General features: G+C 38.6%; 1 protein-coding gene across 6 annotated transcripts in view; it reads left to right on the forward strand.

Annotated features, from left to right (window-relative positions):
* Positions 1-2,832, forward strand: part of syncrip.S (synaptotagmin binding cytoplasmic RNA interacting protein S homeolog) — a 20,375-nt gene extending 17,543 nt beyond the window's left edge. For 3 of the 6 annotated variants that reach the window (XM_018264351.2, XM_018264347.2, XM_018264349.2), the window contains exon 12: positions 1,052-2,832. In XM_018264351.2, coding sequence (XP_018119840.1) covers positions 1,052-1,093 — 42 coding nt within the window. In that variant the 3' untranslated portion in view covers positions 1,094-2,832. The remainder of the gene's footprint in view (positions 1-1,051) is intronic. The other 3 variants (XM_018264352.2, XM_018264348.2, XM_018264350.2) reach the window with 1 other exon arrangement.
* Positions 2,833-17,365: the final 14,533 nt, after the last annotated feature.

Genomic DNA, 17,365 nt, shown 5'->3' on the forward strand with positions numbered 1-17,365 from the left:
AAGTGCTCTCCTGAAAGATGCATTTTTATTTAATGTAGAACATTTTTTGAGAGCACCTTTTTTTTAAAGGAGAATTCAACCCCCTAATTTGCAAGGAGTAGAAAGTTAGGGGCATTTGCCCAGGATGCCAGGTAGGCCAGGAGGGAGGGGGGCCTATTTAGGGAAGGGGGATGCAAATTAGTTGGTTGAATTCTCCTTTAAGCCATTTTTCTTCCACCTTTTTACAGTGATCTTCAATACCTTCAGGTAGTTACCTGTGCAGATGGCACTTGCATAGGTAGTCTGCCCTTTCTCTGCTCACTGTGCTTCTATCTGGAGTGATGAACCATCACCCAACACCAAACCTAGTGCTAGGTTTTTGATAAGTTAGTGTGCAGCATTGTTTCCATGTTCCCATAAGATTTACAGTAAGGTACATTGCCAAAAGCTCTGAGTGCAGCCTCCCTGTGGAAAACTTTATATAATCTACCTAAGGAAAGTTTCAGGCATTTTACATAATGGCCACATAAAAACAAAAATGTATGTGCTTGTATTGTGCGCAAAAATGTATGTGCTTGTATTGTGCACAATAGAAGTGTGCAAGAGGCTTCACGCATAGGTGATTAATATCTGGCACGCTATTCATTCATTAATCTGAGGATTGACGCTGAAGCTGGTCAGAAAGAGGATTCTCAAAACAATTTAAAATAAATTGATTGCAAAAGTGCTTTGTGGAGCACATAATGGATATTTGAAGACCAGCGTTTAGTTCCCCAAAACAGCAAATAGCCAAACCGCTGGAAGAAAATGTAATTTTGTTTTATATGGATAGAGAAGGTTAAAAGTGATGTACTTTTTAGCCTTCAAAAAAAATAAAATCAGTTTGTGAGCAAAAGTTAAAACCAAACTTTTAAGATGTAAAAATAAAAGCAAATTAGAAAGTTAGTGGCAATCATAACTATTTTTTTTTTCTGTTTTTAAAAACCTTGCATGCTTATTTATTTGTTTGTAATATTAAGATCTTGCTTTTAAAAAAGGACTTGTCTAATTGATACCTTTTGTTACCGGCTAGCAGGGAAAAGGGGTCGAGGCCGGTCCTGACCTGTTACAATGAAGACTGACTTGCTATGTGGGATTACACCAGAAGCTTGCAGTGGAGTAAATGGTAAGAAAATCAAGCAACCTCCGCTGTATAGGAGCATATTTTATTGCAGAAGACCTTCATGTGAAGATCATGGATTCTAATATGGGACATTTGAACTAATATGTGGACTTGGATATGAATTCCTTTTAACATTTTTTTTTTTTTTTGCAGTGCAAGTTATTAAATTTAAGTTCCACCCTTTTACCAATGTGTTTATGCCGTCAAGCATGGTAATGGAATTTTTCTCTTCAAAAAGAAAATCCTTTCATGTAGGTTTTCCCTGTTTTCTAGTGAAGGGTTCAAATGGTGCTTGCTATGCCAATAGTATTTAAAACGAAAAATTGCCATTTTTAAATGCATCTTTGATCGTAAATGCAAGTTTAGAATGTTGCCTTTCTTATTGAATAGCAGAATCTGCATTGCCTAAATGTTTTGAGCTTTGGCTCTAGGTTCTGCTTTTCTATAGCTTGATTTATGGCAAGGAATTTCTGCCCCAGATGCCTGAGCTGGACAGCTACTATAGCATTAATCTTAGAATGGCATAGCATCTACATTTGTATCTGTTGCAGGAGAAAATGTTCATTCAGCAGAGGAGAATTTTCGGTATATTTGCATATGTTCCCCCTGTCACTATTGGTACCCTGAAATAATTTTGTGCTCCCAAAGGTTAATCATGATTCTGTATCACTTGAATTGTGTTGAAATACAGAAGTTTCAGGTGTAATCATCAAAGCCAGTTAGTCAGGCATTCCAGATAGTGGTTCTTTTCAGAACCTTTTTTTTAAGGGTTGGTTAACTACCTCAGTAGCAGAGGATTGAACTATACCCTGTGTGTACTGTACATAGAAAAATCTTTGTTGGTGAAAGCCAGATTTGTTCGATGTGCCATGAGGAAGCAATTTTAAAATGTACCAAATGTAACATTCTTATACTGCCTTCGGTTTTGAAGGCTTGTAACATTTCCTCATGAGCTCAACAATGGGCCTAGCTTTTCTTATTTTGTGGCTGAAAAAGCAACCTTTGCTCTTTCAGATATTGTAGTTATTTGGATGTAAAATAGTTTAGCCAGATGTTACTTTTCTTAAGACATCAGATGTTCCAAAAAGTACATCAGCAACCTGTGCTTAAGACTGCAGTGTCCCTTTTTTTGTTCACATCAGGCTCAAGCTATAATTTTCAGCGAAAGCCTGATTTAGGATTGTTTTTGTTTATGTACTATATCTGCTGTAGTTTTTTTTTTTTTTATAGAAAATGTTTTCAGTAGTGTTCTTATACCATTGCTGGTTATCCATAAGCTGTCTAATTAAAGCAGATAAGGATAAACTGCAATGTGCAGTGAAATATGTTCTTTTAAATTTTTAAGCACCTTGATCTGTCAGTGGTAATGGTGAAAGATTCCCTTAAAGGATAAAGCCTGCATGCCACAATCCAAACTAATTTAAGAAGAAAAAAGAAACAAATTTAAAGGGATACTGCAGTTAAGCTACAAACCATTAGGCACCACAATAGCTAATAGCTAAACTTGTTATCCCATGATAGTTTCATACACGTATTTCCCCAGTTAATGCAGATTTTAAGACAATAAAAAATGTCATCTGTTCAAAATGCTCATGATAAACAATCATTTTGCATTCCTGCAAATAAAATTGTTTTATACTGTAAGCTGGAGGCGAGTGTAACTTATTTTTGTAATAAAAGTTTTTATTTTTTTTTAAGTGTCATTAATATAAGTGTCTAAGTTCAGAGATTGTTTGATTTGTAGTCACACATTGCAGTATATTTACTTGTGCTGGATATTACTCTGGACATTACTTTTTAGCATGGTGTTTGCCAGTCTGTACTTCACTTTCAATTGATCTTTTGTAATCCCCTATAAAAACTGGTACATAATCATAATGTAAGACTGCCATGGCCACTGTTATCAAGGACAAAAAACACCCATGCATACCTTCCTGCTTTTAATATTACTATTATATAGTATTGCAGTTGGAGGTTCTTAATTATTGAACACTTGCATTATTAGCCCTGTTACCCAGAATATACTAGTGTCAGTTATTCCTTATCAATGCATGTACTACCCCCCACCTTAGCACTGACACTTTATTCAGTGCTATATAGCGTCTTAGAAATGTATAACTAAGGGGGCTTTTACTTAAAATATGAAGGAAATTACTTTTGCAGCTGATCCACCCAGTTCCATTATTTTTCTAGAGAGGAAACACCTGAACAGAAATGTACCAAGCAACAATCCATGGTTGGGATATAAATGCTGCTTTACCTTAAAGCTAACTTTAAGGTAAATCAGAAAACAATTTTTTTTTTAACTTTCTTCTATTAAAAGGTTTTCCTAATTGCTCATTCCATGAAAGTTCTTATATAGTTCTGACGTTGTCTTGATGTTGCAATTTAATATGCTGTTCACCTAAGATATACACTCTGCATGAAGTCAGAAAGAGTGCAGTTCAATTGCATGAGATAAAGCAAGGCAATTAGAAAAGTCCCCAATCTTCCATGTATAACCAGAAATTTAATTCTGCAATGTTTGAATTGCGTTGCCTACCTTCTATCAAGCATAACCACTTATTTTGTTCATGCCAAGCTTTCATTTCCCCCCCCCCATTGTGTTTTATTACTTCATACCACACCTTGGAGACACACTATCAATTCAGATTGTCTGAAATTTTCGAATCTTTCTGATCCTCTGCATTTCATGCTGCCATAAATGTATCCCTATATTTTTATACCCTTAAGTGGTTCTAACTTTGAACATAGAAACATTTTTCATCAGTATTTTTTATTTAAACTATGGCTAAAACTGATATGGCAACAAGGTTTTTGGGAAGATGGAGGACTTCATCCACTCTACAGTTATTTTTTAATAACTAATATGGATGATAAAGAAAAAAGGAGATCTAAATAGCTGCCCTATGCCATTGGGGATGTAGAGGTTTCTTATATATGGGTTTGAACCAGTGATAAGTATTTTACTTGCTTTGGATTTTCCAAGCATATTTTTAAATTTATATAAATAAAATTGATTTGCAAAATATTGTGTTGGTGTGTTTTTCATAAAATAAAATTGACACTAAGCTATACATGTTTATCTCAAAGTGAAATTGGGTATGTTGCAAACCATCTAGTGATTCACGGGGCTATCAAATCTACTAGCAGTGAGTCTGAGCGAGCTTGCTTGACAGAACCTTCATACAACTGGTTCATTTACTCATTGGATAAACAAAGACCTTAAAGGAAGTATAAAAATAAAAACCTGGTAAATAGCCTTTGCAAAAAAGTGCATATAGTTAGCCAAAAATGTAATATATAAAGGCTTGAGTGTTTGAATGTCTATCAGAATAGCCAGAATGCTTCCTGCTTTGCAGCTTTCTGGGTTTCCACTGATTGGTTACCAGACAGTAACCAATCGGTGACTTAAGTGGGCACATGTGTCATTCCTGTTTGATTCTGAATCTGAGCAACATGCTAAGGATCAATTGCAAAATCACTGAACAGTTATGGCCCTCCCTTAAGGTTGCTGACTAACTGAAGGTCAAATTTAAATAGGTCATGGGAAAACATTTTTTTCCCAAAACGTTAAGTTAAAAACCGTTAATAGTGCTGCTCCAGCAGACTTCTGCACTGAAATTAATTTCTCAAAAGAGCAAACAGATTTTTTTTTTATATTTAATTTTGAAATCTGCCATGGGGCTAGACATATTGTCTTTTTCCAAGCTGCCCCAGTCATGTAACTTGTGCTTTGATAAATGCAGTCTCTCTTTACTGCAAGTTGGAGTGATATCACCCCCTCCCTTCCCCCAGCAGCCTAACAGCAATGGGAAAGTAATCATCTCCCTAACACAAGATAACAGCTGCCTGGTAGATTTAAGAACAGCACTCCGTAGTAAAAAATCCAGGTCCCACTGTAGCACATTCAGCTACAATGAGTAGGAGAAACAGCCTGCCAGAAAGCAGTTCCATACTAAAGTCCTGGCTCTTTCTGAAAGCACATGACCAGGCAAAATGACCTGAGATGGCTGCCTACACACCAATATTACAACTAAAAAAAAGAAAATACACTTGTTGGTTTAGGAATTATCTTTTATATTGTGAATTATTTTCAATGGACTTTAGAAAAAAAAATACATCCTAAAATTCATGACAATTGCTTTAAGCTGCCAATTCTGGTCCTTTAGACTGATTTGACATCTTATCTGCCCGTGTATGGGGCCCCTGACAATATCTTCCCAAAAATAGAACTTTGATTGATGATATAGTATGCTGAAGATATAAACTGGGATAGCCAATGCTATATCAACACAGTGTGGTTCTAGTAAACTGACTAGGTCATACCTGGATATTCCACACAAAAAAGCTCTAATGATCTAACTGAAACCCTGCAGTTTAGGAGAAGGATTCTTGACTGTAAGAGCCCTTAGGTTATTAGTTTAGTTAAAAAAAAAAAAGTCCATCAAGTTTAATCTCTCCAAATGTAATACATACATTAGTGTGCAGAATATGCATGATAATCCATAGCAATCAAATTTTACAACATACACTACTGTATTCATAAAAGCTGCACTTACCAAAAGCACTCTTTTATGACAATAATTCCTCTTACAATATGGAGGCTGCTTTTGTGGACATGCTGGTAAATTTTCATAGGTGGTCAAGTGATCTCTGAATTGCTCTAGGGGGCAAGAAAGTAGACACTGCAAAGTATCTATGCAGTTTATTCACGTGATTATGCAGTTCACACTTCTGTTCTGAACTTCTTAGGTCTTCCTTTACGTCAGTATACTGTGCAGAACAAGTCTAAAGGTGGCCATACACGGATAGATCCGCTCGTTTGGCGATGTCGCCAAACGAGCGGATCTCCCTCCGATATGCCCACCTTGAGGTGGGCAATATCGTGCTGATCCGATCGTGGGCCCTAGGGCCCAACGATCGGATCCTAGCGTTCGCCAAACGGGCGGTCGGATCGCGGGACCGCATCAACGAACAGATGCGCCCGCGATCCGACGGGATTTTTAACCCCATCCGATCGAGATCTGGCCGACTTTCGGCCAGATCTCGATCGGGGAAGCCCGTCGGGGGCCCCCATACACGGGCCAATAAGCTGCCGACTTGGTCTGTCGGCAGCTTTTATCGGCCCGTGTATGGCCACCTTTAGTTGTGATGTGGCAGACTTTCCAGATGTACATTACAGTAATTTGCTGTAAGGTGTCTGGAAATCAGATCAGTGTTACTAACTACTGTCACATCACCTCCTTCCTGAGAGCATACATAACACAACTGAAACCACAAATGCTGCATGACATCACAAAGTGGCACCCCATAACACCTGCACTGCACAAACATACACTACCGATTACTGTATACACTTCTGTTCATGGCCAGACAGGTTCAGTACTTAATAGAAAGATACTGTACAGTAATTTAATTCCCATCATCAGGACTGGAGGGGGCCCTGCTTCCATGACAGGTGACCAGTGGTGTGCTCCACCATGCATTACCTGCTGTATAAGGTACAATCTCCACTCAAGTGTCGGGGTCGGCGTTTCCTCACACTGGAGCATCAGGTTCAACAAGGTGGCAGAGCCAATTCTGTGATGAATGGGGGTTCAGTTCCTGATGTTAATTACTGACACCCGGTCCACCTAAATCCCAGGCAGAATGGCAGTCAGCTGAGTCTTTGTTCAGGGGGGGCTGGAGGCATCAGAGCTGAGAGGAGCCCCAGTAAAATCCCACAGATAAGAATTAACACCTCCCTTCCCAGTGCTCAAGCATTTAGTCTGTAGGGTGAATCTCCCGTGCGGTCCTCCCTGTGCTCAGAGGCTGCTCCCAGGCTGTACACGGAGACACCGCAGCCAATGGGAGTGTGACTGAGCCCCCGCCAAGTGACGTGTTGGGGAGTGAAGGCAGCAGCACAGGCAACTAAAGGTGGCCATACACGGAGAGATCCGCTCGTTTCGCCAAACGAGTGGATCTATCTCCGATATGCCCACCTTGAGGTGTGCAATATCGGGCTGTGGGTTACTGCTCCTGGGCAAACTTAGTGACTTTTATTACATTTGGGGTAGAAGATTTGTACAAAATATTACTACAAAAATTCCCTTCTCTTTAACTCATCACTCCCATACACTTGTGTTAAATGGATTCACAAAACTAACTATACCAATACCTGTACAGGATCTGTTATCCTGAAACCCGTTATCCAGAAAGCTCTGAATTACGGAATGGATAGACTCCATTATAATGAAATAATCCAAATTTTTAAAAGTGGTTTCCCTTTTCACTGTAATAATGAAATAGTGCTTTGTACTTGATAAAAGCTAGGATATGATTATTCCTTTTTGGAGGCAAAACAAGCCTATTGGGTTTGTTTACATGATTTTCTAGTATACTTAGGGTATGAAGATCCAAATTAAGGAAAGATCCATTATCCAGAAAACCTGAGGTCCCAAGCATTCTGTATAACAGGTCCTGCTTGGGGAGAATCTCCCGTTGGTGTAGGATTCAGTGTAGTTGAAGCCTATGGCAGCAAAGTCTGTTCTCCCACAGTTGGCTGGCTACCTCCCTTCACAGTCTCACTTATGGCTTCACTGCAGCAGTGTGTCCAAGACAAGGCTCTCCCCCCGTGGCAACATTGTTTCTTTAAAATGACCATGTCCTGGCACCAAAGGCAAGAATACAGTCTCCTCCTCTGGACCGCATTTTGAAGTGCATGCTCCCGCAAGCTCTCTAGGTCATTTCCTGTTTTCTCCACTTTATATTACGAGATTTAGCAGATAATATAAAAAAATCAACGTAGTCAAGAAATTCTTACCAATTCTATATACAGATGAGGATTTCTTTGATGCATTAAATCAAGGAATGAGGAGTGGGGCTAGACGAGCACACACTTTTTGGAGATCTACTATCACCCAGTTTATTTACAAGTAAACAAGCAAGACTAATTTTTTGAATCTTAAAGGCTGTTACAAATGTGGGAGTAGCCGCTGTGCAACGTGTAAATATCTTTTTAAAAAAAAAAAAAAAAAAAAATTCTCAGGCATTTAGATCTACAGTCACAAACAAAATATATAGTATCAAACAATTTGTTAATTGTAACAGTATAGGAGTAATATACTGTATCTGATGACCTGCAGCAAATGTAATAAGCAATATGTGGGGTGCACTACAAGTTCCCTGAATGAGCGAATTAGGGAACACATTAATCAGATCAATAATACCTAGTACAGCAATAAAACCAATGTCACTACACTTTATGGAATGTAATAATAGTAATCTTAAATATTTTTCTGTACAAGGGATTGAACATGTTAAGACAGGAATAAGGGGAGGAGACATTCTAACCAGACTACGTAAGAGAGAAGTATACTGGATTTCTTACTTACAGAGGCTGTTACCGCTAGGTTTAAACTTTACATTTGATGTGACTTGTTTTGTTTGATTATATTTGATAGATATTCATATTGTGAGTTTTTATGTATATGCATATGTTTTTTAACTTCTACCCCGAAACATGAAATATTTATCATCTGAGAGACTAAGGGGGTTATTTATCAAGGTCCGAATTTATCTTGGTATTTCTAATATCCAACTTCAAGCAACTCCAAATTCCCCAATGGACCTTATTTATGAAGCAAAAAGCCCGTAAAAATAGGGTTGGACAAAACTCTGAAAACTTCGGAGCTTTCCCCGAAAACTCCTAATTGTTTTTGCAAAAACTACTATTTTTTCGGAGTTCTCTGAGTTTTTTGCTCCGAATCCCCGAAATCATCGGATATCAGTACGGACATCATCGCAGACACTGGGACCTTACCCACTGACTTATATAGGACCTCGAGAGCTTTAAGATGCCGGGTTTTCGGATTCAGAGTTTTTAAACCATCGGACTTTAATATCTCGAATAATTCATCGTTTTTTTTTTTTGCTCCGAAAATGACGAATTATTCAAGGTTCAGGTATTTGGAGCTTGATAAATAAATAAAGTGTTTCTTACTGAATGGGCTAATTGAGAATGCTCTAATTAGCTACTTATACAACAATAGTTGTGTCTAATTGTGATTGGTTTTATTACTGGGAGGGTTAATTTAAAATTGTATAGAAATGTTTGGAGACGTGTCCCGTTTGGGATTGCCTATGGCTAAGTGCTAGGTACACATGAAATGCGTTAGGCTCCATGGTGGGCTGTTTTGATATTGTAACATGATACAATAAAAATATTTTTAAACTAAAGAGCATGCATATAGAGATTTTTTTTGAGTATTATCTGCACTCTCCGACTTGTAACTCTGCTGCAGTTGTTGTAGAGTGCTTATTACAGCCTGATCTACTGTGCAAAGTCCACATGGAATAGAAAAGAGGCAAGTACAACAGCCTTTTAATAGGGAATCAAATGCCTTCCATTAGAATATTATATTGTGAGTTATACTGCACAACCATTGTGTTTTCATGCCATACACTGTTTGCACAGTGTAATTTACAATAAAATATTTTAATGGAAGTGATGTGATTCCCTATCAAATTGTTAGTGTGCTTGCCTCTATTTTATTGCATCTTTTTAGATAATGGGCATTGCTTACATCTGAATGTGAAATGGTTTTATTAAAGTGTCTGTTTTTTGCACAAGTAACACTTGTGCACAAAATCTAGAATTACTGCTAGAAATAACTTTTGATTTTGGCATATTTACACATTTTAACTGATTACATTTCTTTATTAGTAAAAAACTCAGAGTATCTGCAGCAGGGTGCCTATAGCTGGCCATAGACGCAAAGATCCAATCATATGAATCGAGGATTAGTACGATTTTCGGACCGTGTGTGGAGAGTCCCAACATTTTTCGTCCCATGGAGATCGGTCGTTTGGTCGATCAGACAGGTTAAAAGATTTCTGTCGGCTGCCGATAATATCTCTGCATGTATTGCCGATCGTACGATTTTCAGTGGGAGACTGTCACTAGCTTTGTCAGACATAACTATCGTACGATTGCTGTCAGGGGCAGAACATTGGCTGATCTGTTCTTTTACTACTTTATTTGATCTGAATGGTAAGTGGCAGGTCGGGAGATGGGGAAGTCAAATAGTTCGAGGATTCGAACGATCGGATCTTTTCGTCTATGGCCTGCTTTAGAGGAATATGGACCAGATCTTTCACGTTGCCTTAAAAAGCAAGAAAGATGAGCTATTCTACCTCAGAAAACTTACAGAACTTATTTTCCCTTTTATTTTGCCTCCAAAATCAACTGATAGTAGGTGGGTGTTATCATTTATTACAAAGGCAAGACCTGGTTATAACTCTCAAAATCCCATAGTTACAAACTTTATAAACTGTTAATTTGAACATAAGAGAGTAATATTAGTCTATAATATGGAGGGTCCATTAGTGCACTTATTTGTGCAAACTTTTCCATCTCAAGTTCAGAACATATATATATGCTTTCAACTGGGTTGAAACTTGAATGCATAACCTCCTATGAGCGAAGCCTTCATTGTGTATTCTAAGTTTTGTATTTCTGAGCTGGGCAATGGTGAGAAAACCTCAACCAAGTAGTTCAGTAATTTAGACTATGGAACTACACAAGTAAATACTAATTAGTTATGCTAGGCAGCACTACTACCTTCTTGTAAATGAAGACCTTATAATGTTTTTGGAGATTTTCAACATTCCATGTTAAAGGGAGTGTTTACCTTTAAATTAACTTTTAGTATGATGTAGAGAGTGACTTTCTGAGACAGTTTGCCAATGGTTTTCTTTTTTTATTATTTGTCGTTTTTGAGTTATTTACCTTTTTATTCAGCAGATTTCCAGTTTGCAATTTCAACATTCTGGTTGCTGCGGACCAAATGACCTTAGCAACCATGGATTCATTTGAATAAGAAACTGGTAAATGAAACGGCACTGCCTTTCCTGTAGTCATTGCAATAGTTGTGTGAAAGGGGACAAAGTCTATCCCTCCCAATACAGGGCAATACAATCAACATAAGGGGATATCAATGTCCCTGTGGGTTGATGTACATTGGTCAGACTACAAGACCAGTTAAAGATAGAATTGGAGAACACAAATCCGATATTAGGAGAAATGTGAGACAGAATCCAGTTGCATGCCATTTCAGGGATGTGGGGCATACAGTTTTGCAGTTAAGGTTTCAGGTACTCCAACAGATCCCGAGACCCAGGAGGAATGGGGATAGAGTGAAACAACTCTTGACATGTGAAGCAAGGTGGATTAGGAGATTAGGGACTTTAACACCTGGGGGATTAAATAAGGAATATGAATTCAGTTAGTTGTTTTAAATTAGCCCAGGTGATTTAAACACAATATGAATATGGCACAGTTATTTTTAACAATTTTAATTATATATTTCTATATTTTACTCCATAGTAGTCACCAAGGAATCTACATGGGCAAATTGGAACAGCTAAATCAAGTAGGCTTTCTTTTCTGAATTGTCAACATTGTGAAGTTATAACAATATCTGGGAAAAGTAAACAGTTAGAAATTATATGCAAAATTAGAAGTAAATAATTTTATTTTAATAATATGTATAAATAATATGAAGCTGTATTATGTTATATACTAATCCTGACCAAGGCTCTGACTGGTTGGTGAAACCCTATAACATGTATTTTTCATACCTCCCAACTGTCCCGTTTTTAGAGGGACAGTCCCTCTTTTGACAGCTCAACCTGCAGTCCCTCGTTTGTACTGGAAAGTCCCAATTTTCTCTGCACTGAACAGGCAGAAAAAGAAACAATGTTTCTAACTTAATTGGCTTTTGGCAGAGAGCCAATAACAGCCACAGCTGCAGATTAGAAACTTTTGTAACAATTTTGAGATAAGCAAATAAGTAATTGTAACAATATAAGTTAACAGGTCTCTTGGGAGAAGTTAGACTCACAGCTTAAAGAGGACCTGTCACTTTTCAAATATATGCATATACTGTCTGCAATTCGATTAAACAGACCAACAGTCGAGAGATAGTTTTAAAAGTTGTACATAACCTTATTTATTCTTACTTTGCAAATGGAATGACTGGAAAGCGCCATTTTGATTAAAGAGCAGTAAAATCTTCCGTCCTCGTTTCTCTGCGTCTGAAATCCCGCGCATGCGCACTGACAGGAAGATCCGTATCAGGAAGAAAGGAGCTAGTGGACGGGGTAGCGACTATTTTCTAGGTAGCGGCTAGTTTCTATCCACGGAAGGGACCTTTGTGGCGTCACTTTCATTTGGTCATACCATGTGACCGCTCCATTGCGCATTACCCATTATTGAGCTAATGGATTCTAATGGCCGCAAGATTGACAAAGCGCTCCAGTGATTCGGCATAAGGTCGGGCCGAAAAGTAAATGAGATATTTTTACCCCCCACTCCTTGCAGGTTTGGTGGCAGGCTGGCCAGAGGCTTTAAGAGGCGCACAGATACTGTACTTACTCCTTCTTCCTCGCTTCAAGCCATGACATTGAGATGAATTTTGATTCAGCATATTTTTCCCATGAGGCTTTGCACACCGACTTTCAGAAAGTCGGGGCTTGTGGAGTTTTGTGCGCTCTTTTGAACCTGTGTATTAGTTACATTTATTTAAAAAAAAAGTGAAGCTATGTGATTACTATTAACTCTTTATTTACAGTTCTACTATAAGTAAAAAAGTGACAGGTTTCCTTTAAGAGGCGCGCAGATACTGTACTTACTCCTTCTTCCTCGCTTCAAGCCATGACATTGAGAAGAAATCTCACGAGATTTTGATTCAGCATATTTTTCCCATGAGGCTTTGCACACCGACTTTCAGAAAGTCGGGGCTTGTGGAGTCTTGTGCGCTCTTTTGAACCTCTGTATTAGTTACATTTATTTAAAAAAAAAGTGAAGCTATGTGATTACTATTAACTCTTTATTTACAGTTCTACTATAAGTAAAAAAGTGACAGGTTTCCTTTAAAGGGCAATTGACCTTCATTAGCAAAACTGTAATAACTGAAAAAAAACATAGAAATATGTTCAAACTTTCATAACCTGCCAAATTTTGTAAAATGAACATGGTAATTAGGGGGTGTGGCCACAAAAATGGGTGTGGCCAAACAAATTTGCCACACTGAGCGCGGCAACTTTTTTGTCCCTCTTTTTATTTCCAAAATGTTGGGAGGTAGGTATTTTTAACTATTTTGCATTGTGATGTATGTACCACTAGGAGGCAGAGTGATATGTAAGTATTTAAGGAAGCTGTGAATATACTCAATTGTTACTTTGTCAGCTTGAAAAAGGACCTGGCAAGTACGAAACATTGCTGGTATTGCCGTAAGTACGAATAAAGTTGGTTTTATGGAATGGGAATGCTGCTACCTTTTTTCAGTTTGAAATGAAAGATATGTAAAGGTGAACATATCTAATTGCGTGCACCCCTGGATGAAAGTTGTGCAACATGTGCTGGAATACTACTGTATTGTATGTGAATAGGAGAGGGCCTGAATAGAAAGAGGAGTAATAAAAAGTAGCAATAAGTATACATTTGCAGCCTTACAAAACATTTGCTTTTTATATGGGGTAAGTAACCCCCACTTGAAAGCTGGAGTCAGAATAAGAAGGCAAATAATTCAAAAACTATACAAAAGAAAAAGTGAAATGCTTAGAATTAGCCATTATATAACATACTAAAAGGTAACTTAAAGGTGAACACCCCTTTAAAGAGAATTCATTATTGGAAGACAACTTTACATAGAACCCAGCTGCACCAAAAGGTGTTGGATACATTTCAAGCCAACCCTTCCGCAAAAGTTCAGTTGAAACTACACATTCATGGTTTTAATATTTATACAGATGCCAAATGTAAAGGAATTAAACTTTTTATAATCAATCTCTAATTGTTTTAACTGATATTATTTCCACTACTTAAATTTATAAAGGTTTTTGAAGTTTGAGTAGCTTCAGTTTACTTGTTTGGGTTTTATTATTTCTTGAGTCAAACAAGGCATGTGTTTTTCTTGTGAATTAAACAATAGGCAAAAGGTATGTTCAGAATAAACACAATTTATTGAACTCAAGTTGAACAAGAGGAATACCATTTCTGTAAGGACCCTTAAAATTGTGTTGTTTTTCTCTTTACTCCATAGATGGCAGCAGAGCTTAATATTTTCTGTTTTCAGAAGCAGAAGAAAACTCTCATAGGCAGACCCGCACATCACTAACCAGTATGTATCAAATAGGAGCAGTTCAAGGAGCGGACAGCCTTTCTTTCTGAGCTGGAGAGGAAACACCAAAAAGAAACTCATAATTTCCCTTAAAAGAGGGAAAATGAAAGACAAGTACATTTTTCTAAATATACTTAAATGTAATTCAAAATTTAAAAAAAAGCATGTGCAGCTTACTGTTTCAAAACAGTATGGGTTTTTAAAGGTGAACTAGCCCATATCCTGCCTAGAAAAAGTGTAACAGTAAATCACTTCTATGGGGCACAGGGAATGTACATTATGTTAACAAATTCCAAAACAGTTGTTAATAATCATTTTGCATTACTATAACTTGCAACAGCAGCTTTTTCTCCTGACTTTATTTCCAGGGTTGCATTTAGGTCAATGCTGCTCTAAGCACCATAGCTCAGCCTTCCCACTTCCCATCACCAGTCTTAAAGTGAGTGATACCCCCCACCCACTCAGCTCCAATCAAATTTCCAGTGGTGGGCTGAATGGAATTTTTTATGACTTGACCCTCAGGTCCCTGTTCATTGCACAATCTATGTAATATCATTTTCATTGAGAATAAGATGGACTTTACACTTATAAGAAGACCAGGCTTTACAGTAGCCTTAATTGGAAAATATATTCTGAAGAACAACTATATTAGAAACCACATCATGACACAGCACCTACATTTCTAGGTTCAAAAGTGTATAGAAACTCCCTAAATGCAGTATAACCAGGACCGCCATCTGAAATGACAGGGCCCCATACAAAAAAATTTCCTGGGCCCCTAGGCTGCACCCACCGCAAGCCCCACCCCACAAGTCCGCCCCCACCGCACAGTAAAAAAAACAAAAAAAATATTGGTGGCTAGGGTTCCCACATGTTAACAAAAAATAAAAAGATATTGATGGTCAGGCCCCCCATAAAAAAACATTTGTGGCCAAGGCCCCCCCATTAAAAAATATTGGTGGCTAGGATCCCACATCCACATTATAAGAAAATTGATGGCCATGGCCCCTTAAACGTCCATGCCTTCCCGAAGTCAGCAGCTCTCAGAAAGATGGGGGGCCCGGCTAATCAAGTAAGTGTGGCATGACCGGGCCCCCCTTACCCTCGGGCCCCCTACAACTGTCCCCCCCCTGATGGCTGCCCTGAGTATAACCACTGTAATGGTGCAAAGGGTACAATTCTTTTGTAAAAGATGTTGAGTGTTTCACATCATTTAACACTCCTTTTAAATGAGAACTAAACTCTAAATATGAATATGGCTAAAAATGCCATATTTTATTTAGGTTGCACCAGACTAATGTTTCAGCTTTTAAGTAGTAGCAATGATCCAGGACTTCAAACTTGTCACACGGAGTTACCAATCAAGTGTCTGTAATATAAGCTGATGCTAAAAGGCTGATTATTAAATTCTGGTCATAAGTGCACTGATTTCTGTGCTGCCATGTAGTAATTATCTGTATTAAGTACTTAATCGCCCTTATATTGTGACAGTTATATTCTATGTGTACTGTATATTGTGAGTCTGTCCCTAAGCTCAGTAAGTGACAGCAGCCTAGAGCATGTGCTGTGAATCATCAGAAAAGAAGATTTGCCACTTTTGTCCTGTTGACTTCAATAGGTTACACCAGCTACAGTGATGTAAAATAAAGGCATCCTTTCAGATGTTTTTTTTGCACAAAAATAAACACTACCATAAACAACATTTGGTTTTTGCATTATTTCAACATTTATAATGCATGGCGTAGGGATGCACCGATTTCAGGATTAAATTTGGGATTTGGCCTTGACCGATTTCAAGTGCCAGGCCAAACCGAATCCTACAAATCATGTGACTTTTCCTCATACCAACAAGGAAGTAAACTGCACAGTTCTTTTTCACTCCTCATTACACTAATATGCATCTACAAATGTAAAATATTTTGCACACCCTTATATTATGATCATTACCCAGGTGTGTATGTAGTATTTGTGCTCAGTTGGCATACTGACATAAAGTGGACTTCTGTAAAAAAATAAAAAAAAAGTCCTAAATAGTATTTTTTGCCAAATTTGTGAACTTTGTATGTTATTTTGACTCAAGAGAATCAAGTGAAATTATATTTTATTTTGAAGAATGCACCTGGGCATATATCCATGATTCCTTAGAGCAGGGCTGTCCAACATGCGGCCCACAACCCCCACTTGTGTGGCCCCCCACCTACCTGCTGTGTATGTTTACCATGTGAAAGCTTTAAATGGTATCACTATAGAGATTAACTGGCCCCTGCATTGTTTAAACCTCAAATTCAGACTAATCCCCTGCATTGTTCTTGATACCAAGACTGAAACTGCCCACATTGTTATACAAAATGCTAATGGAGCACCAGCACTGTGTCACTGTATGTAGTACATATTAGACTGGTCCTGATAGGTTTCCCTGTCTCTTGCTCTGTTCTGCCTTCCATATTCTCCCTGTGTGTGTCATGCTCTACCTGCCCTATTCTCCCTGTGTGTGCCCTACTCTGCCTGTGTATGACATACCCTGCCTGTGTGTGCCCTGCTCTGCCTGTGTGTGCCCTACTCTGTTTGTGTGTGACATTTTCTGCCTGTGTGTGACATACTCTGCTTGTGTGTGACATACTCTGCCTGTGTGTGACATACTCTGCCTGTTTGTGCCATGCTCTGCCTGTGTGTGCCCTGCACTGCCTGTGTATGCTCTGCTCTGCCTGCGTGTGCCATACTCTGCCTGCATGTGCCATACTCTGCCTATGTGTGCCCTACTCTGCCTGCGTGTGCCATACTCTGCCTGTGTGTGCCATACTCTGCCTGCGTGTGCCCTGCTTGCCTACGTGTGCCCTGCTCTGCCTGCGTGTGCCCTGCTCTGCCTGTTTGTGCCATACTCTGCCTGCGTGTGCCATACTCTGCCTGCATGTGGCATACCTTGCCTGTGTGTGCCCTGCTTGCCTACATGTGCCCTGCTCTGCCTGTTTGTACCATGCTCTGCCTGTGTGTGCCCTACTCTGAATTTGTATGACATACCCTGCCTGTGTGTGCCATGTTCTGCCTGTGTGTGCCCTAC

The sequence above is a fragment of the Xenopus laevis genome, chromosome 5S (assembly GCF_017654675.1).
Source record: "Xenopus laevis strain J_2021 chromosome 5S, Xenopus_laevis_v10.1, whole genome shotgun sequence".
Classification (NCBI taxonomy): Eukaryota; Metazoa; Chordata; class Amphibia; order Anura; family Pipidae; genus Xenopus; species Xenopus laevis.